Source organism: Ursus americanus, chromosome 2 (assembly GCF_024610735.1).
Source record: "Ursus americanus isolate L20-20 chromosome 2, mUrsAme1.1.p, whole genome shotgun sequence".
NCBI classification, from domain to species: domain Eukaryota; kingdom Metazoa; phylum Chordata; class Mammalia; order Carnivora; family Ursidae; genus Ursus; species Ursus americanus.
In genome coordinates, this window is record NC_142128.1 from 54,091,769 (window position 1) to 54,115,959 (window position 24,191).

The following is a 24,191-nucleotide window of genomic DNA, read 5'->3' on the forward strand; positions in this document are numbered from 1 at the left end:
TGACTGAAGTACGTTACAGCACATTATATAATTCAAATGCTAACATACATAAATTTTATATTTACCTTTACAATTAGTTGATACTCTTGTCTGCCTGAGTAACTTCTCCACCATTTTTGAATAACAGTTGTTATTCTATGTAAATTCCTGGGTGAAAAATATACTTATTAGTATGCTTTCCTTGAACCAGATTATTGCTTAAGTTTTTTCTTAGAATGCATCTTCTACAATTCAAGAACTCAAATTCAAAGCCAAATTTTTGTGTACCTTTAAAGGGTACACAAATTCTCTAACAGAATTAACCACTTCTAGAGGTAGAATAGGGGCAGAAATAAATATTCAGTATTCCTTTTGAGCTTATGATTAAACATCTTTAAATTTCAAATACTCTTCTTGGAAATATTTTTGAATGTTAAGACTATAAAACAGGTCAAAGGAACACGTTGAGAAATAAGCCAGGCAATATTGATGTGAGCTACCAGAAGTACTTAGAAATAATTCTTGAGGTCAAGAACACTTCCTCTTTCATGCTTATATTTCCCAGTCTATCCAAGCTAATGACATGTTAATCTGCTGAATTAAAAAAATACTCTCTTTCTGCCATGTTCCTAGTTGGTATAGGGGCCAAAAGAGAAACCTCGTCTTTGCACTTGGATTTGTTAAGTCTGGCTCCTATGAGCCAACAGAAGGAACTACACAGTATAACCCCAGTTCGCCATCTGAATGAGTTATTATGTACTAGGCATTTTTTTCCTCCACCTTATCCAGGGCAATGCTTTTCAGAATTGCGAGAGACTGAAGGAAGGTTTGAGCACTGAAGAAAAAGTAAGGATAATGAAGATAGGGAGCTCAGCTTCAATCTCTTTATAATCAGGATGGCAGCATTCTGGTATCATTTGCCCTTATCTATCAACATGTTGGAGAAGCCTGGCGTAGCTTCCTTTTGTTTTATTTTGTTTTGTTTTTCTTTTCTTATCAGTCAGTGAATTCACTGTTATAAATAAAGCCCAGTCATTTGTCACATCCTATGGAATTTGAAGAAAAGAATCCAATCAAGTGTATTTATGATATTGAGTATTTTTTAAAATTAGAGATATGGTTGATATAGTTTTTTGATATGTAAGAAAAGACCAAAAAGAGTTATTTCTTTTTAAAAAGGACATCATATAATTTATTAATTTCATTATAAGTAAAATTAAAGATTATTTGAAATTAGCACTTACATGAATAAATTACATTTTCTAAGGAGTATATTTTTATGATATATCTGACGTTTCCATGACAAAATCATATACCTGATATATGCCCGAACTTGACATCCTCGAAACCAGCTCTGGATTTTAACTGCTGCATCATACTCCTTTTTCCTAAATAAATCTACAACACTAAAAAGAAATTTTTTAAAGCATTTCATTAGTGACTAATATAATTATAAAGCAAATCAACCTGTTAAACTTAACCTTTAATTTCTTCCAAAATGATAAATTCAAATGTCATTTTAAATAAAATTAAAATACTAAATAAAGCATTTCAGAAATCACAAGCTATATTTTTAAAATTAACCTTTCTCTGAGAGGCCATGTGCTTTCAAAAGCTTTACTTTTTTTTTATTTTTATAATCACCTATTTTGCAACTAATTAATTTACCAATGATTCTTATAAGGAAATAAAGCAACATGCATTTTTTCATTATTTTATAAACATAATTATTTGAATTTACTATTTGAATGCCACTACACATATCATGCAAGATTAAAATGCTTGCATATTTCACTCAATGCATCAGTTAAATGAACTGCTTCTAAGTAAAATGAATCCATCACAGAATGCCTATTCTAGATAGAATTCTCAGAAACTTCATTTAAGTTAAAGCAGGGGCAGGGCCGTAGGCTTATAAAAAGACAAGAAATTCAGTTGTTAGATTTTACTAACTTACAGCAAAAAAAGGTTTAGTCAAGACAGATCTCCATTTTAATTTTACCAGTCATTATAATTCTCCCTCCCCATCCCTCTTAGATAAAGTGATACTGCTTAAGGCAACTACTGTGCACCACAAAGTAATTTCTTTCCTAGAATGCTGGTTGGCACCTAATTAGCACTTTATGTTTGCTGAATGAATAAAGAATGACTAACTATTTATTTCTTTATTTTTTTTTTAATTCCCTCAAAATACTGTTTCCTTGGACAGGTTATTTTTTTGTTGTCATTATATGGTAGATTAAATGTATAGATTTCATTAAATTTATGTATTATAATTAGAACAAAAACAGAAGGGCGAAAAACCTTCAAACAAGAAAATTCTTAAACAATACAATGAAGTTGGCAAAGAGAAAGAAAATACGATGAGCAATTAAGCTGTCAGTGGCAAAAAGCTGAGAAACAAGTGGATGGATTATAGTCCCAGATAAGCAGGAAAGAGTTACCTAGAAAGCCTTACTCTAAAGGACTCACAAAAGCAAAAAGAAAAACAAAAATTATGCACCAGTCAGTGATCCAGATGTGAAGAGTAGTGGAGAGAACTCACACAAATCATTAAGGTTAAAAGGACACTCTAGACAATTAGGAGTAGACAAAAAGAAAGATTATCATTGTATGTTTGTCTTACATGTACAAAATTATAGCAGAGACATGTATAAACCGTATTCTTGGTTCAAATGATTGTGCTCCACATGGTAGAGAGAACAGCCTGAAGTCCTTGACTCCACGAGCCTTCCCTGACTCCCCAGACCACAGCAGACCTTGCCAGTGTACACCCTCACAGCTCTCCACAATATTTAGCACAGTCATGCATGCATCATGATTGTTTGATGATGGTCTTTCCACTAATCTTTAAAATCCAAAAATCAGCAATATTACTCATTTTGTCCCACATGCATTCCCAGTGGCTCCAGAGGTAACTCATGTTTCTCCTAACAGTCAGTCTTTGTCTGACCAAAGCTGCTTTCTCTTGGGGAATGGCATGCCTATTACAGACATATTTAATTCCTGTGAAGACTGCCACTCACAAGCTTCCCTCACTATACCTACTCACATTAAAATACTATCCTCATTTGACAGAGGAAGATACTAAGGGAGACAGAGGTATAGGGATATGTCCAAGGTCATATATCTTAATAAATGTCAGAGCTGAAATGTGATCCTAGTTAGTCTGGCTCCAAAAGCTGGATTCTTAACCATCACTGCACCCAAAGGAGAAGGGAGGAAGGAAGGATAAAAACAGGAGATGGGAGGAAAGTAAAAGTGGGGGGGAAGAAAGGAAAAAAGTAAAAGGAAGAGTGTATGTAAGCCATTTTCAAATATAATATGAAATTCTGTGGCATAAAAGAGCACCAATCAGGAGGCGCCTGGGTGGCTCAGCCGTTAAGCGTCTGCCTTCGGCTCAGGTCATGATCCCAGCATTCTGGGATCGAGCCCCGCATCGGGCTCTCTGCTCAGCAGGAAGTCTGCTTCTCCCTCTCCCACTCCCCCTGCTTGTGTTCCCTCTCTCGCTGCTTCTCTCTCTGTCAAATAAATAAATAAATAAAATCTTTACAAAAAAAAAAAAGAGCACCAATCTCCTTAAAACAATAAAATAAACTGAGACTAAGACATGAAAACACATCAACACCTATAGTAAAAAAACAAAAATTTCAGATATACCAGGTATGGGTGAGAATGTAGTGCAACAGGAATTCATAATATTGCTGGTAGAAGTAATTCAGCCTTTAAACACATACAGAAGTTTTCTATTTATATAAACGAAAAACTCACAAAACTTTAGGATGTTAAATAAGGAAAGAAAAAAGAAGGCCCATTTATAAGAGACAGTATTTTGCAGTGTCATAGAAGTTAATGGTAAGGTATCAGGAAGGGAGACCATAGTTGAGCAGCACCAAATGCTGTGAAGAAGTCATGCAAACAAGGTCAATGTTTCAAGCAGTTGCAGGGTTAGAGGGAATCTTTTGTTTTTCCTTTAAAATCTTATCCTAGCCAATAAGAAGATATGATAGTGCAAGGTATAAAATGTCATCATAGCAAAAATAGAAAAGATACAGTAACACAATGTCCAGTAGAGCAGGCAATTCAAAGATGACAGAGTGTAAAGGAAAGAATAATTTTATTCAGTAAGGCTGATGTGAAGTGAAATTCATGATAATGAGATAAAACAGCTTCTTATGGGTATTTAACTAACATTTAATATGACTATAGATCTGTTTTCCTTGTTTTTAATTTACTCTTAATTACTGACAACACTTGTCTTTCCTACCCCACCAACAATCAACAAGTGACTACCTTTCAAAACAGGGAGAGGGGCACCTAGGTGGCTCAGTAAGTTAAGTATCTGCCTTCGGCTCAGGTCATAATCCCAGGGGCTTGGGATCGAGCCTCCATAGGGCTCCCTGCTCAGCAAGGAGTCTGCTTCTCCCTCTACCCTTCCACCGGCTTCGTGCTCCCTCTCTCTCAATAAAACGAATAAATAAATAAGTAAAATCTTTTTTATATATATATACAGATACACCTAATACTTTAAAACTAATGTATAGCTTGAACCTATACTTCACTTATTATTGTCATTAGAAATGCAGAATAAGCAATCAAATCATCTGTTCTGACTTTGTTTTCTACTCTCTCCTGGTAATAACGCTAACATGTAATACCTAGTCAAGAAGAAAACTAAATGATCTCCTTTTGGAGTTATGAACACCAATGTATATAAATACGAGCAGAGATATACTAATAAGAACTATACATCTTAATTAAAGGGAAATATTTTAAAAATAACTAGTAGTTAACTTACTGCTAAGTTTTAATTTATATGCTGTAATTTGACTTCCATACACACTTCTCTGTTGCCCTTTTTTTAACTGCTTAAAAAAGAAATTTACAGATACTTGGGTTACCACTGGGATGCTGAATACTCATACAATATGTCATGAACTGCTAGACTTTTTATGTTTAAAATGAAAAATGTGGGTAACACTTTATTTTAATGGTATATTAATTAGTTTCAAATTACAATGAAAATCCTATAGCAGTGAATAAAATATGACATCTACATGAATTTGAAATAAATTTATTATGATCAGTATTATCACAATGAATACTAAATGAATTAATAATGATGAAAGACCGAAAGTATTACCAGGAATGTAATAAAACATTGAAAAAAGCTGGAAGTTTCCAGTCACTTCATCATCAACTAGAAATAAGTACTATAACCCCAGATAACACTATATTCATGTGTATCATTAGTGGCTGGAAATTAATTGACAATAAATAGAAAATGAAAAAATGTGTAAATGTCTTTCCAGTAATGTGCAAAAAATACACATTTTACATATCAACATACTATTTAGTCTGATCTATGTGTACTAGCTATTGAATAAAAACTAGATTAAAAACAATCATCTTTGCTTCTCCTTATGATATGACTTTTACCTACTTTAGATACTAGGAATAAAATTACAATATTTGCTGCCCTATATTATAAAATATATTGATGTGTAAAATAGTTTTTGCCTATCACTTCACTATTAGGTCTCATGGATGTCAAGCTTCTTAAAGGCAGAAACTGTTTTATCTATACTTTGTGTTTTAATTATCACTCATGTGACTAATAAGAGGTCAATAACTAGTTGAAAAATAGAACTACATTTTAGAATCTAGAAGCCATGCTTTGTTTTCATTAATAGCCCTCATTATTATTATTTCACAGCTCAATGAATAATGAGTTATAAATACATATGTATTAGATCATAAAGTAGAAATTAACATGCAGATTTACAATGTATTTGCAAAACGTTTGATTATTTACTTTTCTACCTCTTCCTTCTACCTTCTCTTCATTTCCTGAACAATTAAGTCCTAAAGAAATTGGCAGTGGGCAAGGAAACCAGGAATCTGTGCTAGAGGGTTGGGAGTGTTGGGGGATGGGCAGTCACAGTGGCTCAGCTAAGCCTGTGTAGACTAAGATGGGCCTGGGGTAGAATGTCACAATCTAAGGACAGTGTTCCCGTGGACAGAGGCCTAACTCTGGGTGTCAAGGAAAGGTGAGGAAAGGTTCCACAAGGATGGATAGCAGAACAGGGAATAAGAACCCAAGAATGATAGAAAGGGTATCCAAGTTGGTGAACGAGTGACAATTCAGCATGGAGAGGTGAAGCTCAACTCCATGAAAAGGGAATCCATAAAAGAGAGGATAGTTATGGTGACAGAAGTTTGGTTACATACAGAAGGATTGATCAAATAAGTGAATATATTAAGAATAATGAGAGCCAGGTTCTGCAGGATTAGAAAAGGAAAGGGAAATAAACGAGAGTGAATCCTGTGGTGCTGGATTTGAAATGGAATTGTCAATGTAAACTCACCGATTTCAATATATACATGGATGGATGAATGGATGGATGGATAAATAAACTACAGATGTAGACTGTATGCAAATGCATATATACCCATCTTTTCTAGCTCTGTCTACTTGGGAGAGCCTGAGAGAGGCATGGGCATCCACTAAAAGAAGCAAGGGTTCCTTGAAGAAATGGATGACTCCAGAAAACAGTGGTAAAAGAAAAAGATGAGCCTGGAACATTTTTGTGTGTGTGTCAGAAAACAAGAAAGTATTACAATGATTAGGACAAAGCTTCTAGTGACTCCCGTTGGACAAATATGGGACAATGCAAGCATGACCGTAAGTAAAAGAAGTAATGTTAACCCACTGAATAGGAACCTATGAGTCCATAATGGTATGCATAACAAATAAACTGAAAAACTGATGAGGAACAGAATACATACACAGTTTCAAATCACCTGCTTTTTAAAAATACCTACTAATTACAAACGGGAAAAAAGAGAACAGTACAGTAGAGAAGTCTAGCTGAAATCATCTTAGTCAATGATCTAAATAAATTTCATCAGTAATGGGACAAATCAAAATTATGCAGTATCTGGTAGGATGCATTAAAAAGATTACAGGATCATTTTTGTGGTATTTCCGCCAAAGATACATAACCTGAATCTAATCAAGAAAAAAAAAATTGGACAAACCCAAATCGAGTGAAATTTTACAAAATAACTGATCTGTGATCATCAAAAGTAAGGTTATGAAAATCAAAGAAAGATGGAGAAAATGTTCCATATTAAAAATAACTAAAGAGATAAGATACATATGATCCTTTTGCTATAAAGAACATTAATGGCAAAGCTTGAATGCAGTCTGGAGATTAGATGGCAGAAATGTATCAATGTTAATTTCTTGATTTTGATGGTGGAACTGCCGTTGTATAATGTCTTTAAGAGGAAAGAATCTGGGGGTGGGGCAGGCAATGGGCCATCAGGTTGCAACTTACTCTCATATGATTTGTGGGGGGGGGAAAACCCAACAACAAAAAACCTCTGTACTGTATTGCAACTTTTGTTAAGTTTCAGATTATTTCAGTATTTTTAAATATATATGTATATATATATGTGCATGTGTGTATATACAAACAAAAGAATGGCATCTCAAAACATATTTTATTCAATACTTTTAGAATTTAAAATAATTTTCATAAAGTAGACTAAAGATAGGAAAGTGATCATGCATAAGGACATTTGTAATGATAAAGAGGTTAATTTATTAAGAAAATATAATCCTAAATGCCTTATGTACCTAATAATAGTGCCTCAAAATATGTGAAACAAAACCTGACAAAACTAAAAAGAGAAAGAACAAATTCACAGTAACAGTTGGATATCTCAACATTCCTCTCTGAATAATTGATAGAACAACTAGACAAGAAATCAGTAATAATATAGAAGACCTGAACTTACCAACCAATTTGATCTAATCAACTTCTGTAGAACACTCTACCCAACAATATGTATTTGGAAGGTCTTCAAGTTCACTGATGTTTTATTTGCTGGACTTTAATCTGATATTAAGTCCATCCGAATTTTTTTGTTTCAGATCATCTTTTTTATATCTCTAAAAGTTTCATCTGCTTTTTTTTACTTCCATTTAACTCTTCATTATGCTTATATTTTTCCTTTAAGTCCTTAAGCATGTTTTGAAAGCTATTTAAAACTCATTGTAGGCTAATTCTATCATCTTTGTATTTCTGGGTCTGTTTCTATTAACTGATTTTTTTCCTCCTGGTTAGAGGTCACGGTTTGCTACATTTTTGTCTTATTACTAATTTAGAAATAGATGCTGGATAATGAATAGAAATAGATGCTTCTGAGTTTGAATTTTGCCAGAAATTACTGCCTGTCATAAAGCTGGAGTAATTGTCTAGATAACTTCATTTGTTTCCTTTCACCAAGAGATTATAATCCTACATTGTCTGTTGCATCAAAATGGCTAAAAATAATTTTCCACATACTTTGTTCAGTTTTCTAATTTTTCAGGGTGGCAGGCCAAGTTTTGTACCCATTACATCTTTATGACCACTTAATTTATATGTTTAATTTTAGTTTCCAAAATAAAATTTTGTCTCAGAACATTTTTCCTATTTATTTCCTGTTTATTTGTAAGTAATACATGAATACCCAATGCTCAATATAAAATTTTAAACCATACAGAAAAATATAGAGAAAAACATTAAGATACCATTTCAACCTTCCTTATCCTCCAATTCTCAAAATCTAAACACTGTTAACAGTTTATGTAGGATTTCAGATACTGTGTCTCTCTGCATATATACATAAAAATTTCACACTAAATGCATTATATATTTTCTATGACTTGTTTTTTAACCTTCATTTGTCTCAGGGTTTTTTTTTTTTATGTCATAATATATAAAATTTTTCACTTTTAAACTTCTACTTAATATTCCATCAAGTGTATATGACTTAATTTATTTAACCAGATTAGTTACAAATGCATACAAGGTATTTTCAGGGTTTTTTTTTTTTCCTATTAGAAATAATGTTTTAATGAACACCTTTATACATAACCCTGTACATAAAACACTTCTGTGCACAAATTGTGTACACAAGAGATTTCTACAAGGTCAACAGATAAAGTGACATGCATTTGATGTTATTATAAATTGAATTGTTTTTGTAGTTTTAAATTACAATTGCTGCTTGTTCCTATTATATAAAAAGACGATTGATTTTTGTTTATTGGGTATTGTGTCCTACAGCCTTGCTAAATTCACTTATTTCTAGATCTTTTTTGTAGGTTGCTTAGTTTTCTATGCACACAATTATGCTGTCAGTGAATAAAGCCAATTTTGCTTCTTCCTTTGCAATTTTTACAGCTTTAATTTGTCTTGCAATATTTAAAACCAGTAAAGAAAGTGTGGAATGTTCAATTAAGGGTTTGAGACAATTTCTATACTAAGAGTTAAGCCCCTCTCTCACACCATATATGCACATAAACACAACTGCATAGTGAAAAAAATGTAATAAAATTTTAAAAATATTGTTAGTAAATACAGAAAATTTTCTTGTAACCACGGGTTGAGAAAGATCATTCCAACCTCTCTTTAAAAACGGAAGGATACTATGGCAAGCAGTACTATAAACTTTAAACATATGGCACTGTCTTTTGGGACTGGGTGATGGGAGAGACTGTGGGGAGTTCTAAGGTCACTAAAGAGACTGGCCTCTGGAGTAATTATTATTATCACATAGGCTGGAAGAGTGGGGAGGAAACTGGTATTACAAGCTGAATAAAGAATGACCTGCATTACATATTAGTGAGACAATTAGCAAGACTATTACCTATAATCACTTGGAAGGTGCAAAACGTGTTAATGAATTTTTGAACTTGCACAAGGAGATATCTAGGAAGCAAACTGCAAGTGCCTATTAGATTCCTTTAACTGCACAGAATTAGAGGTATCCCATAAATCTCAGGAACAGTGCTCGTCTAGATTTAACTATAAATACTACACGTATAATTGTTCACTATGTTTCTATTATTTCTTTTGCTCCTCTTCCTCTATCTTGAGATCGTTTTCTAATTTAATTCTCGCTTGATTTCAGAGAGTGCCTTCCTGAATACATTTCCTCAGATGGAGTATATGGATGACATAACTCTGAGTCTTTATGTATCTGAAAATGTCTTTCTTTCATCAGAAAAAAAAATGAGTAAGATCTTTGCTGGGTTTAGGTTTTTTAGATATTGCCTTGAATAATCAGTATTGTCCTTTTCTCTTCTAGGTCCCTGTGTTGCACATGAGCCATTCAATGCTTCTCTCTTCCTTGGCAAATAACTCGATTCTTTTCTGTCTTAGATTGGGAGTTTGTAAAATTTTTTTCTGTATCCTTGAAATTTTGCCAGATAATATCTAAGAAGTATGTCTTAAAATAACATTCTGTCTGGTACTCAGAGTCCTTTCCATTCAAAGCCATACTCTTTCTTCAGTTTAGGAATGTTGTCTTCAGTTATTTCTTTATTAATTTAACCTTTTTCTCACTCCCACTCCCCAACTCTGCAGTAACTACCATTCACACACTAAATCCCCTGGATACGTCCTCCATGTTGCTTTCCTAAAACATTTACATTTCAGGAGTGACTATTCTATTTTTAAATTCATTTATTATATTTTTCAAATCGGTTACAGTAACTTTTTCCTTTAATTTTATTTCTGTAAAAGTTCTCATTACATTTTTATTAAAGTTTACACCTTTGTAAACCATTAATTCTAACTCTACAGTAGCCACCTATTCTGGTTTCTTGGCTTAATATCCTTCCATCAAACTAACATTACTTTGAATGGCTTGTGAATTTTCCCTATATGAATCTCATTTTCCTTTCCTCATGCAAACAGGGAATATATAATTTGTAAGGATGTTTAAGAATTAAATGACAGACCCATACATACTTCCTTTTCTACAAAGTCTCCCTTTTATCTTATTTTTTTTGCAAAATGGGGCCTCACAAGAAATCTTGTGAGAAATGTAGATTCTCTCACCATAACTGAGACCCACTGAATCAGAATCTGTATTTTAATAACATCCTTAAGTGATGCTAATATACACTACAGTTTACAAAGAGCTGATCTAGCCAATAACACATGGGAAATGACAATAATTTCTTAAAGAAAACACCTGTTTATTTTTTCATATATTAATATTTTATATGGTGTTTGTCCCCAAAGTTATCAATACCTGTTGTTGTTTTAACTAGGCAAATTTTGGAATTTTGATTCTTTCATGATCTTTAGAGACTTTTCTTTATACTGAAAATAATAATAGTAATAATAAATGAAATGTAAGGAATGCTAGCCTATTCTCATCATGGCCTATTCATAGCTCTCCTCTATTCTCCAAGTAACCTCCAATTTGGGGGAAATGTACCCATTGTCAAAAGCCAGGAGATGGGGACAAAAGTTGACATTGAAATCTGCAGGAAAAAAATCATGTCTATTTGCATTTCTATGGCACTTCACCAGCCTTCTTCTAGATCAGTGTTCTTGAGCTCTAAAAATAGAGATTAATACATTAACTTGTAACATTGTGATAACCAAATGAAGTATCATATGAAAAAGTTCCTAGTACAATTCCCAGCATATAATCAATGCTCAAGAAATATTAGTTGTTTCACTTCCTGTTCATCCTTACTCTCTTGTAATGACTTTTTAAATGCTTACATTTCACATTTGGCTGTGAACATCAGGAGGGATGCAGTTTACTTCTTTATATAGCTAGGTCATGAACATCGGACACATCCTCTAAATGAATGCTCAGTAAGTGGATAAGGTATTTATCTATCATTATAGTAATACAGAGATAATAAATAATTTCTATCTTTAGCAATTTTTAGTAGTTTACTTAAACCAGGACTAATGATTGATTCAAAGACTCATTTATGGAATTATTAGACAAAGAATTCTTGTGCATCTATCATGAATGAGGTACTATGACAGACACTAGAGACCTAAATGATAAGCAAAAAACAGACACTCCCCACTTCGTTTAAGAGGCATGACAGATATGTCCAAACAGAATGTAAAATTGAATTGTGATTAAGTACTGAAGAAATACACAGTGCTGTAAGAATGTGGTAGGGGAGACAAATGTTAGACTAAGAACAGCTCAGCAAAATCCTGTCTTATCGACATATTTTTCAGCCATCTCACTACAGTCTGCCAATATCTAATTGACTCTTCCACTGTTTCCCTTAAGTTGGAAAATCCCCAGAGGCACTGCTTCCAGAAAGCCATCATCAAAACAAAACTCTTCCCCCAGGGAGAAGTTTGGGTGTAGACAGAAGGATCAGGCTACTAGTATCTTCCTTATTCCTCTTCTATTAGTTAACATATTGATACTGATTATCTTATCAGAATAGTTTAGATACTGTCACTTTGGGAAGACAAATGAGTCGTTAGAACAGTTAAGTTCAATATTTGTGAAATAATGGAGGCTCAATCCCAAGGGAGATGGGAGACACACTAAGCTCTTCCAGCTGAGGAGCCTGGGTGAACCCAGTCAGGTTATTAAAACTTCGACAGGGAGGACACTGGTTTCATCAAACTGAGAGGTGATGACGTCAAAGAAAAACACTTCTACAATCTTATCTATAGTGGGCTGTTCCTTAAATCCTCTCAAGCTGGTAACTACGTCTCGCGCCCACTCCCATCTATAATCCCCCCGTATGGTCACACTACTTTTAAACTTGTAATTAAGTTTCAGGCAGACAAACCAAGGGGAGAAGTGGGTGGTATTTACTGATTCAGGAACTTTATTACTAGGAAACTCCTGCTGAGGAACACCTGGCTGGGGTGAAGACAGCCCTCCGCGCCGTACCCCCGATGACGCCTTACCTGTTCCTGAAGTAGTACTGCTGTGCCACGAACGTCGACCGCGCTTGCAGCCGAGCTAACGTGGCCATAGCCTCCCGGCGCCTGCCGGAGCTCGGGTGTTACTATCGGTCTCCACGGCAACCGGGCTAAACCATAACGTCAGCCCCGGGGGTTCCACTTCTCGTTTACTCCACTTTTATTTTCCACCCCGTTTCAGTTTGCAGAATACTAGCAAGAAAATTAAGAAATTTTGCGTAGGAAAAAGTTCCTGGGATTTGCCTCTCTCTTTTCTGTGAGTAAAAGGAGGCGATTCCGGGCGAGGAAGGCGGTGGAGGGAGGAGAGGTAATGGTTGCTCCGGGCATCCGGTTTCCGCCTCCCGTCTGCTTCCGGAAGCTCAGCTCAAAATGCTGAACTGCTTCTGGAAGTCACTGGTGCTGTGGTAGTTGGAGACTGTTCTCGGGCCTGAGCCTCGAGGCCAGGCTCCTGGGTGTCGTTAATGTTCGGGGCCGCCGGGCGCCAACCGATCGGAGCTCCAGCCGCCGGGAACAGCTGGTGAGGCTGGAGGCCCTGGGGTTGGGAGATGAGGAAAGGGGGTGATGGCCGGAGGCCGCTGGACCTGGAATGGAAGGGGGAGGGAGTTGTGATGGATGATCTGAAGACACTTAGGCCTTGCTCTCTCTCGTGCCTGGGATGGAAGCGATTTGAGGAAGGCGTTGAGGTGTGTGCTAAAGATTTGTGAAGGAATACGGTAAATGCTTGCTGATTGCCTAACACTCTACGATATTTGGGGAGTAAAGGTCTCTGTACTTCGAGAGCATTTCATTTCTTCGTTGATTGTTGACAAGGCCAGGGACAGAAGAATTTCTTTTAATATAGGTCTTATTCCCTCACTTCCCTTTTTTAATTTACTGGATTATACCACGTGTCTTGGAAGATCAAATCCCAGAATTCTAGAGTTCTGGAAGTTTAGTCTGGAAGAGACCTCCTCCCCACCCCCCCCCCCTTTTTTTTTGCAATGGGAGTGACCTACCTGTTGTGTCCCTTGAAGGTTCCATTCTAGTTCAAATGAGATGTGTATGAGTGTTCCCTAAGAACATATAAATGCCAGGATTTGGTTTGGGGTTTGACTACGCCTGCGGCACCCCATCACCAGTGCCACTTTGGAATAATTGCTTTGACTTTTCAAAGTGCTTTCACAAATTTAATGCGCTTTATCTTTATGACAGTCCTGTGATAGGAGATTATCACGAGCACAGAATACTTAAGTGAGATGTCCAAAATTGCTATGCACATTCTGGAGTTAGAAGCTGGATTTGGGGTTTCTGTTTGAAAACTCTGTGATGCCAGACCTATTTTTCCCCAAGCCCTTTTCCTCCAAGCATACATAGAACAAGCAGTCAAACAATGGAGCAGATTTCCCACTGACAATGTCAAACATGAAGCTTTGAAAAACAGGTGAACTATGGCTGAAAAATGTATGTCCACTCTTAAGATTCTGCAGTGAATGAGACCATGAGGGATTCTCGTAGTCTGGGATCTCAGAGATGTTCTTTGCATCACCTATCACTAAAAGTTAAAAGAGTATCTTGCCTCAGACGTTTTGAATGAGATCAGATCATTCTGTAGTTTATTTTATTATGGGGATAGATTTGGTTATACTTTTAAATTCTCACAGTTTCCAGTGAAAAGGAGTACTTTTTTAAATGAGCCTTATTTTTTTAATGGTGTCGTATGGCATTAGAATAAAATAAAGCTCTTCTTACGTGTTTAGTATATTTAGTTTTGACAGTTGTATATACTGTGTAATCACCACCCAAAACAAGATAGAGGACATTTCCATTACCCCTGAATTTCCTCTCCAGTAATCTAGTAGGTACCTTTCTTAATGTTTCACCATTCAATCAATACCTTGTTAAGGGAGCGAGACGAAATGTGCTATATGGATTGGTCTGCTCTTGCTGTAGTGATACTGACTTGTACAATAGGTGACTAGTTGATTAAGAAGTATGACTTCCTCTCCCTTTCACCTTCTACCCAAATTATAGTTAGGCTCCTCCTTATGATACAGAGAAGCCATCCTTCAGTTCTCTTAAAGTGCTTATCTTATTTTCAATTATCAGCATACAATTCATTCTTTCTTACAGCATCAGAGTATAGCAGAGTTGCTAGTGCTTAATGTTTCTGAATGAAATTCTTAAAATCATGCCTGATTTGCTAGAATAAACACTTTCCATCCAGAAAACTGGAACCTTGATTTTCTAGTTTATCTGTCCATTACTGGGAATTTCTCAATGAAATTTTCTTTTTTCCTTCATTGGTCAGACATTTACCATACTATGAGTGAATGTTTTATCCCAATTATGAAATCTTGGTGCTACTAGGGATATTACTACTGAGTCATTACTTGGTGCCAGGTTTTATGGGCATATATCTCATGTAAATCTTTTTAGATGGGTGCTGTTGGTATTTTGCATTTTAGAAACGGTGAAACAGGAGCAAATATAGTTTAAATAACTGGCCCAAATACCATATTTGCAGCATGATTCCGGTATATCTAAAAACAATTCTTAACCATCCTGGTATTTGTCTGAATACGATACGCTATTACAGGAATATCTAAACTGGAAAGAATATGCCCAGATTTGTTAACTAACCTAGAATTCCTGTTATATTTACCTCCCATCTTGACTTCAACTTTTTCTCCAATGTCGAGGTTCGATTTTCAGTTTTTAGACACCAAATGGGTAAATAGTAGATGCTTTATCTCTCAACAACTTGTTGAAAAATAGAACCGACATTTTATTTTGTACTTTATTCCTAGAGAAGACAAGTTTTATACAATTAAATAATAAAAATCCTATGATCTTGTGCATGTCAGGAAATGAATATATTTTTTGTGCAAGTTATTCTTGTAAGTGGTTTGTATTCAGTTATTATAAAATACAGCTGAGTGTCTGTCTCCTTTTCCTGCCTCATCATTCACATACAATTTTGAAATTAGGGGCCAAAAAGCACGAGTATTTTGGTACTTACAGTGTAAACCTTCCTTTTAAAATTTGATTCATATAATGGACTAATCATTTATAATTTATATAGATTTTTATTACTTTTTACTTTATTACCGATTTATATTTAAAGTCAATTTCTGGTTTGTTTTTAAGATTTTAAAGGTTGAAATAAACAAATTTTACAAGTAAGTCCTTGATAATGAAGATACTGAATTATTGATACATTGAAATAAACTATTTATTTAAATTTATGTGGTTTGCTTAAAAAAAAAAAGCCCTAAAAAATAAAGTATATTGATTCTGGATCTTTTTTTCTTTTTTCTGAGTTTCATTTCTATTTAGTATTTGAATCTTTAGGTCTAAAAAACTGCATAAGGAAAAATGTGCTTTTTTTAAATTTTTTAATTTATTTTATTTTATTTTATTTTTTTGTCTTTTATCTTGAGGTCAATGCCATCCTATTAGGTATGTTTGAGTCAGGTTTCTGTTTCAACAATGAGGAATCAAAGCAATGGCCAGTGTGATTTTGGCAAAGTAACTCATTAATATTAGTATAGCTTCTTAGCATTTTTACATATGGCAAGCTGGAAATCTTTTTACTGAGCTAAAAAATTAAGAGTGTCTGGCTTGTTAATGTGGCAGAAAATTTGAAATCTGGATTGTCTAAATTTCTAGTGAAGACATACTTTCCTGTTATTCCTTCTTTCACTTAGTCTCATTGGTCTGTCTGTCCAGCAGATCTGTTATTTGTCAAGTATTATGCTAGATACTTGTAATTAATATTAAGTTGTCTTCGTTCTTGTTCTAGGAATTCAGAATATATTATATATTTAATAAATGTTGAGTCGTTACCATGTATGAGCAATGAATGAGACTCATCTTGAACATATTAGAAACTTGCCTAGATATGCTCTAATACATGCATGTTGACAAGAATTGGAATGAATTATTTTTTAGATGCTAAATTATTTTTGTTTGTTTTAGACTTTGACTTTATTTCACTTAGGCAGCTTCTTATTCAGTCGTTTACATTTCGAAAGTGATTAGAGTATAAGAAGTTTTGAATGACTCTTGAAGTCGTTAAATGAAGTTAAATTCAGAAGAATGTTTCTCAAATATAAATAATAAATGATCTTTCCTTATTAAATCACTATTTGGAAAGTAGAATTAATACTTTTTTCTAAAGCCATGTATGATTTTTTTCCCCCCATATTGCTAGTTAAGGAGGAAAGAAAGCTTTCTGGGTGTTCTGTGGTAACAAAAGTGACAAAATAGCAGTTGCCATTAGCACCTCAGTTGAGTGCAAGTCAGTGGAGCTTTTGCGCCCATTATGGTAAATGAGTTTTTCTTTGGTAAGAACCTGGGACTCTTAACTTGGAAGGGTGATTTTCTATAATTTATTTTTTCTTATATCTGTATATTATTAAGCTGAGATACACAGGATTTTTTTTTGTTTTTTAGTTGTTTTTTGTTTTTTTTTAAGATCCTTAAATCTTTAAGGAGTACATGGATTTCTTGAAACCGCCTGCAAGATTTTTGCAAATGTCTGTTATTCCACTTCTCCCCGTGATTCAGAGTGGTTCAAGAACACAGAAAGGATAAGGTCTGTGCTTTTATTATGATATCCTCAGGATTCATAGTGTGGTTCTACCTTAAAAGCAAAATGATTTGATATTTCAGTGACCACTTTATTTGTGTATAGAGGTTGTTGAAAGATGAAATAACTGCTCTCACACATAAGTATCCACTCTCATCCCACAGAATCCCTTCGAGGTAGCAATTATACCATTTTTATGATGAATAAACAGAATAGAAGATAAGTAATTTGTTGAGGGTCCTCTGGTGAATGAATATAGTCAAATTTAGCTTCAGATTCATAGATTTGACTTTAAAGCTCTTGTTCTCTATAGGTTCCTCCCAGTCTTTTCCCCAACCTAGAGAATTCTGTTGCATATGCATTGCCTAGTGTTAATGTAGAGTTATAATTCTTTACATGTTTCATAGTAAGATACATTCCCCTACCTCCCTGCTACCTCTTTCAAAAAGAGAGGAAAGGGGGGCACCTGGGTAGCTTCAGTTCAGGGCGTAATCCCAGAGTCCTGGGATTGAGCCCCGCATCACGCTACCTGCTCCGCTGGGAGCCTGCTGCTTCCTCTCCCACTTCGCTGCTTGTGTTCCCTCTCTTGCTGGCTGGCTCTCTCTTTCTCAAATAAATAAATAAAATCTTAAAAAAAAAAAGAGAGAGAGAGAGAGAAAAGGTTATTTCTGATTAATGGTTTAAATAGGTAGGTCAAGGAATTTCGAAACTAGCTTAACTGTTAACATTTAATGTTAGAGTTATTGTGTTTTTCCTAAGATGACCTTCTCCAAGATACATAAAAGGAAACAATTCTTCTGATCATTTAATAAGTTACTAGGCTGCGATAGATTTATTTTGACAAATATATTACCACTAAAGAAGAAAATTTATAAATTCTCATGAGCAGTAGAAATTTTAGTCAAAATAATTCTCACAGATCATATTTTGTTGAATTACTCATGAAATTTAGCCCTTGATGTGGCATCTTTAAGTCTCACTGTTGCATGTTTAGTCACCCATTGTCATGATCTACACTATTATGTGTTAATTGTAATTTGTACTTCTATGACCAAACAACCTTTCCTTTCTTAAGTAAAAGCTAACATGATTATCGAGACATGTAATTCCGAGACAATTTTCTTAAATTTGTGATCAGTCATAGCATACATTCATCAGCATAGCTCTTGACCAGGACCTCCTCGTACATTGTTTTTGTACACGTTGAGTTTTTAATCATACGGAAACTAACACATAAATGACTATTTCCTTAAATTTTTAAAAGCCAGTTAAGCAGTTGGATTTAGCAACATTTAACTTCGTTTTAGCACTCCACTGCCAGTTACTTAACTTTGTAGAAGAAATAATCTGTTTTACAGAGATGAAGAGGAGAATTTTACCATGTACTAGGTGATAAGGAATATTTGATTTCTTTTCCCTTATCTGGATATGTGACAGTTGTAGTCAATTACCCTTTTTGTTATATCTGAAAGATTTTTGTTTTTTGATGAACTTGTTGGGTTTCTTCAGTAGGCACACATCTCATTTTATCATGTAATTTTTATCGGTGTCCAGGCAAGGAAATTGTTCCCTAATTTTTCTGTAGATGCTATATTTTATCCTCTTAGGAATAGTAGTTATTGCTAAGAGAGTCTTCAAAAAGTAATCGTTGATAGAGTAGTTAGCTGTTAGTTATTGGGGGGATCAGTTTTGGGGGCTTTCTTGGGCTTCATCTCCTACTATGCCTGCCTATACATTGTTGACTGCTATTTGAGAGTCCTTGCTTTGTCAGTCAACTGGTAGTCCTTTGGGAACATATGAACAGTTGTTTGGACTAAGGCAGCTTCCTGAGTCTTCTTGAAACAGAAACATTATGTAATGTAATACCGCCTACACAAAACCAAAGTGCTTATCTACTCAGGTCATTTCCTTTTACAGAATCCAACTTTATATAGATAGTGGGACTACAATCTAATTCTTTTCATCTGGAGTATTTTAAGAAAACTATTAGTTAACGGTTCTCTTAGATATTATACCCAATGCAAACTATTCTCAAAAGATACCATTTCCATTGAATTCCAAATGAAGAGAAATTGTTTTATAAATGTGACTATTATTCAAATTAACTAAGTGGTAATTCACTGAATTTTACTATAACTTAATTTACAACTATGAATGCTAATAAACAGGTTTTTATACAAGAAAGTTGTATATTTCCAGATTTCCTCTTCAAAGGAAAGATCTTATTTTAAGAAAATATCTTGAAGATAAAGTGTTTCCATATAATGATCTTCAGTGTAACTGCCAAGGAAATAAATGAGCTATTGATGATGTGATGGTCTGCTATAATGACCTTATTTCTGTGAGGCCAGTTAATGCCAGTTTTCCCTGAGAGATATAAGTGAAGCAGCTTGACTGACTGACTATAATATTATTGGCTCGTTAACAGGGGTTTTGACTTGCAGGAATCTGGTTAGTTGAAACTGAAGGGGAAAAAAGTGATTTGAACTCTGAATGGCACCTATGTTAAATGTATTTTTTTCTGTGTTTTTATGGGGTTTTTAAGAAGTTGGGGGTTTTTTGTTCTGTTTTGTTTTGCTTTTTTGAGAGAGAGAGGGGAGGGGCAGAGGCGGGGAGAGAGAGATAATCCCAAGCACTCTCCACACCCATTGTGAAGCCAGACATGGGGCTTGATCTCACAACTCTGAGATCATGACCTGAGCCAAAATCAAGAGTCAGATGATTAACTGACTAAGCCACCCAGGTGCCCCAAGAAGTCTTTTTTAACGTATTTGTTTTATTTGATAGTCATATCTGATTCCTGTTTGAGTAGCATCATGGAATAAATTGGGTTCTTCTAGTTAAAATTTTTTTAAGGTATTTAATTTTCTCAAGAAAAACAATATAAAATCAAGTAAGGTGACAATTTTAATGATATTATAAAGAAGATTTGCTTACATTCTTAGGAATGCTATCAGTTATTTTTTCTTAAGCTGTGTTTGTTACAGCAACACTTTCTAAATGAAATTAATTGAAGACAAATTTCAATCGATTGAATCTGATTGCTAACCTTTATCTAATGTTAGGACCACCACATTTTCTTTTCTAAAGTAAAGCACTAGATTATAACTTCCAAAGTAATCTGCAATTTTAGTTGGAGATTATATTCATGTGTTGAGTTAATTTCACATTAATATTTAGACCTAGTCATTCACCCATTGATAAGAAAACTGAATCTTCAAAAAGTAAGTTACTTGAGAACCCGATGATACTGAGTCTTCTTTTAGACAAAGGATCTTTATTATAATACATGTTAAACTGGCTTCCAGTGAATTTTATTAAAGGTGCAATATTATATGCAGAGATAATAGGTCTTTCAGACTATGTTTTTTCCAAAGAAATAGTATTAAAGGAAATGAACAAAATATTTGTTGTAATAAAAGGAGAACAAAATGGTGATTATTAATGTAGAGGTAATGGAGAAAAGGATTATCAATGGAGAAATTGGATTATCGATGTAGTCAGAATTGTAGCCCCTCTTTTGGCTTAATGTTAGTTAATTCTTATGTGACGCATATTTCTTGTAATCAGATGCGAAGTCCTGAGTAATATATAGGACCCTTTTAGTGCTTCTCCAGAGTTTATTTAAAATATATATTTGAATCACCACATTTTTAAAAAATGTGTGTCCATATAGGTTTTTATTCATTCAGAATGCCAAAGGAGATCTGGAAAATACAAACCCACATTAAATGGAAGACTATGTCCATTTAGTTAATTGCTCACAGTGTACATTTTACTGATGGCGGCAGCATTGGTTCTTCAGATTCAACACACCTTCACTTTTACTGCCCTGTGCCTTGTGTTGATTCAGGTCTTCCATTCCTTTTTTCTGTTCAAAAGAATGTAGTGCCTGACTGAGTCATTCGGCTTTACATAGATGTATATTAAATCTGTCTGAACAATTAAAATAGTACCACCTGCTGCTACATCACTCAAACAAAAATGCAAACTGGATATTGGAATTTTGTAGTACTAAAATGCTGTTCTTGGCTGTACTTGGTTGAGCATTCAGGCTCTAGAACCAGATTGCTGGAGTTTGAAGCCTGTTTCTACCATTTCCTAGGTGTGTCACTTTGGGCAAATTGCCCTTAATGTCTCTGTCTCATATACTACCTTCTAGGGTTATTATGTGAGAATGAAATGAGCAAATGCATATAAAACACTTAAAAATGGGCCTACCATATAGTGTTAGAAGCTGTACATCATCTTATAAGTAGTAAATCCAGTTGAATCACAATGTATGTTTGTTCTTAGGTTGTTAAAATAAAAAGACAAAGTTAAAAGTTATCATAGGGAACTTGCAAATGCCTAAAATTATAGACTGTAGAGACTATATAAACCAGGGGTCAGCAAACTATGGCCAGCCATCACTTGGTTTTGTAAATAAAATTTTATTAGAACATAGCCATATCCATTCATTTATGTCTTGCCTAGGGCTATTTTCACCTTACAGTGGCTAAAGTTGAATGGTTATGACAGAGACCTAATGGACTGCAAAGCCTAAAATATTTACTATTTGGCCCTTTGCGGAAAAGTGTGCCTACCCCTCCTGTAGACTTATAAATTATATAGACCTCTGTAGTTGGGAATACTTTGATCCCTAGGTGCTTCTGGAACTCAGAAATAATTGTTCATGATCTTTATAAGAAAAATACATATTCAAATTAACCTATAATGTTTAAAAGTTAAAATCGGAATTTTGGGCACTCCATCAACAACTGATTTAGAATCTTTGGGAGTTGGGTTTAGAAAGGGTCAGTGTAATTTATAAAAGTTCCTAAAGAATGCTTACTATTTTTTTTAAAGATTTTATTTCTTTATTTGACAGAGAGAGAGCCAGCCAGCGAGAGAGGGAACACAAGCAGGGGGAGTGGGAGAGGGAGAAGCAGACTCCCAGCAGAGCAGGGAGCCCAATGCAGGACTCGATCCCAGGACCCTGGGATCATGCCCTGAGCCAAAGGCAGACGCTTAACGACTGAGCCACCCAGGTGTCCCAAGAATGCTTAATATTTATCCTAGCTGACAAGTGGATAATTTTTTCACTGGCAACATACATAGTTCAGTGGTTTTTGTTTCTTTCTTTTTACAAAAAACAAAAAGCGAGACTGTCTCAGAATGAATTACAAGAAAAATGATGGGCCACTTTAGACCAGTGAGGCTCCAGTTTGAATAAGAACATAGTTTCTGCTTGATTGAATTATGAGATTAGTGTGGTTATACATGCTAAATATATGCCGAGTATCTGGTTAAAGTCTTTTTTTACATATATTACAAATCTTGAAATTACCTGTCTTTCCATCTCCCTCACATTTCATGGTAGTGACTGAGCAGAGCATGTGGTAAGTAGAGAATTGTGCAGCTTTCTTCTTCATTTAGAAATCTTTGAGGGGAGAAGCGGTTGGAGGAAGGATTGAGAAAGTTCTATCTGGGGGCGCCTGGGTAGCGCAGTCGTTAAGCATCTGCCTTCGGCTCAGGGCGTGATCCCGGCGTTGCGGGATCGAGTCCCACATTGGACTCCTCGGCTGGGAGCCTGCTTCTTCCTCTCCCACTCCCCTGCTGTGTTCCCTCTCGCTGGGTTGTCTCTCTGTCACATAAATAAATAAAATCTTTTTTAAAAAAAAAGAAGAAAGTTCTATCTGTTCTAGGAAATCTAGGGAAAAGGCAGGAGTAGACTAATGAACAGTGATTCAAGCAGAAGTAACTTTTCCATAATTACACAGTAAAAATATGAAATTACTGGGATATATCATTGCTGATATTATGCTTACTGTATCTTGAAGTAATTCCTATGTTTAATAAATGAACTTACACAAGAAAAGGAAATTAAAAATGAGTCAGAATATTTAAAACATATATCTTGGATAGAAAAATTAAATCACTTTTAAACATTTCTTTATAATAACTTAATTTTTGACTTAGAGTGAATTGTCTGCTGTAATAAACTAGGTTAATACAGTTAATAGTATTTTCTTTAATTTTTTTCATTCTTTAAAAATGTAGGCATTTCAGTCGAACCATGGAAGAACTGGTTCATGATCTTGTCTCCGCATTGGAGGAGAGCTCAGAGCAAGCTCGAGGTGGATTTGCTGAAACGGGCGATCATTCTCGAAGTATGTCTTGTCCTCTGAAACGCCAGGCCAGGAAAAGGAGAGGGAGAAAACGAAGGTCATATAACGTTCATCACCCATGGGAGCCTGGCCACTGCTTAAGTGAAGGCACTGATTCTAGTTTAGAAGAACCAAGCAAAGACTACAGAGAGAATCACAATAATAATAAAAAAGACCATAGTGACTCTGATGACCAAATGTTAGTGGCTAAGCGCAGGCCATCATCAAACTTAAACAATAATGTACGAGGAAAAAGACCTCTATGGCACGAATCGGATTTTGCCGTGGACAACCTTGGGAACAGAACTCTGCGCAGAAGGAGAAAGGTAAAACGCATGGCAGTGGACCTCCCACAGGACATCTCTAACAAACGGACAATGACCCAGCCCCTTGAAGGTTGTAGAGATCAGGACATGGACAATGATAGAGCTTATCAATATCAAGAGTTTACCAAGAACAAAGTCAAAAAAAGGAAATTGAAAATAATTAGACAAGGACCAAAAATCCAAGATGAAGGAGTAGTTTTAGAAAGTGAGGAAATAAGCCAGACCAGTAAGGACAAAATGGACTATGAAGAGCAAAAAGTCTCAGATGAACTCATGAGTGAAAGGTGACTTCTATATTCTCTAAGTATAAAAATATGTGTCTCCATTGTTTGTGCTTAAATGTGTTTTGTATTTTAATTAACTCTATTTAAAAATAATTATAAATTATAATAATATAAAA

At 34.9% G+C, this 24,191-nt stretch overlaps 2 protein-coding genes across 5 annotated transcripts in view; one reads left to right on the forward strand and one right to left on the reverse strand.

The window, feature by feature from the left end:
• The window catches only part of SPATA17 (spermatogenesis associated 17), a 205,286-nt gene extending 192,274 nt beyond the window's left edge, over positions 1-13,012 (reverse strand). For both annotated transcript variants that reach the window (XM_045809617.2, XM_087856311.1), the window contains exons 1-3: positions 12,732-13,012; positions 1,296-1,385; positions 66-147 (exon numbers count right to left, since the gene is read on the reverse strand). In XM_045809617.2, the coding sequence (XP_045665573.1) occupies positions 66-147; positions 1,296-1,385; positions 12,732-12,799 (240 nt within the window). In that variant the 5' untranslated portion in view covers positions 12,800-13,012. The remainder of the gene's footprint in view (positions 1-65; positions 148-1,295; positions 1,386-12,731) is intronic.
• Positions 13,013-13,099: 87 nt separating this feature from the next.
• The window catches only part of GPATCH2 (G-patch domain containing 2), a 172,026-nt gene continuing 160,934 nt past the window's right edge, over positions 13,100-24,191 (forward strand). For 2 of the 3 annotated variants that reach the window (XM_045809614.2, XM_045809616.2), the window contains exons 1-2: positions 13,100-13,263; positions 23,359-24,075. In XM_045809614.2, the coding sequence (XP_045665570.1) occupies positions 13,208-13,263; positions 23,359-24,075 (773 nt within the window). In that variant the 5' untranslated portion in view covers positions 13,100-13,207. Of the gene's footprint in view, positions 13,264-17,202; positions 17,323-23,358; positions 24,076-24,191 lie in introns of all 3 variants that reach the window. The other variant, XM_045809615.2, reaches the window with a different exon arrangement.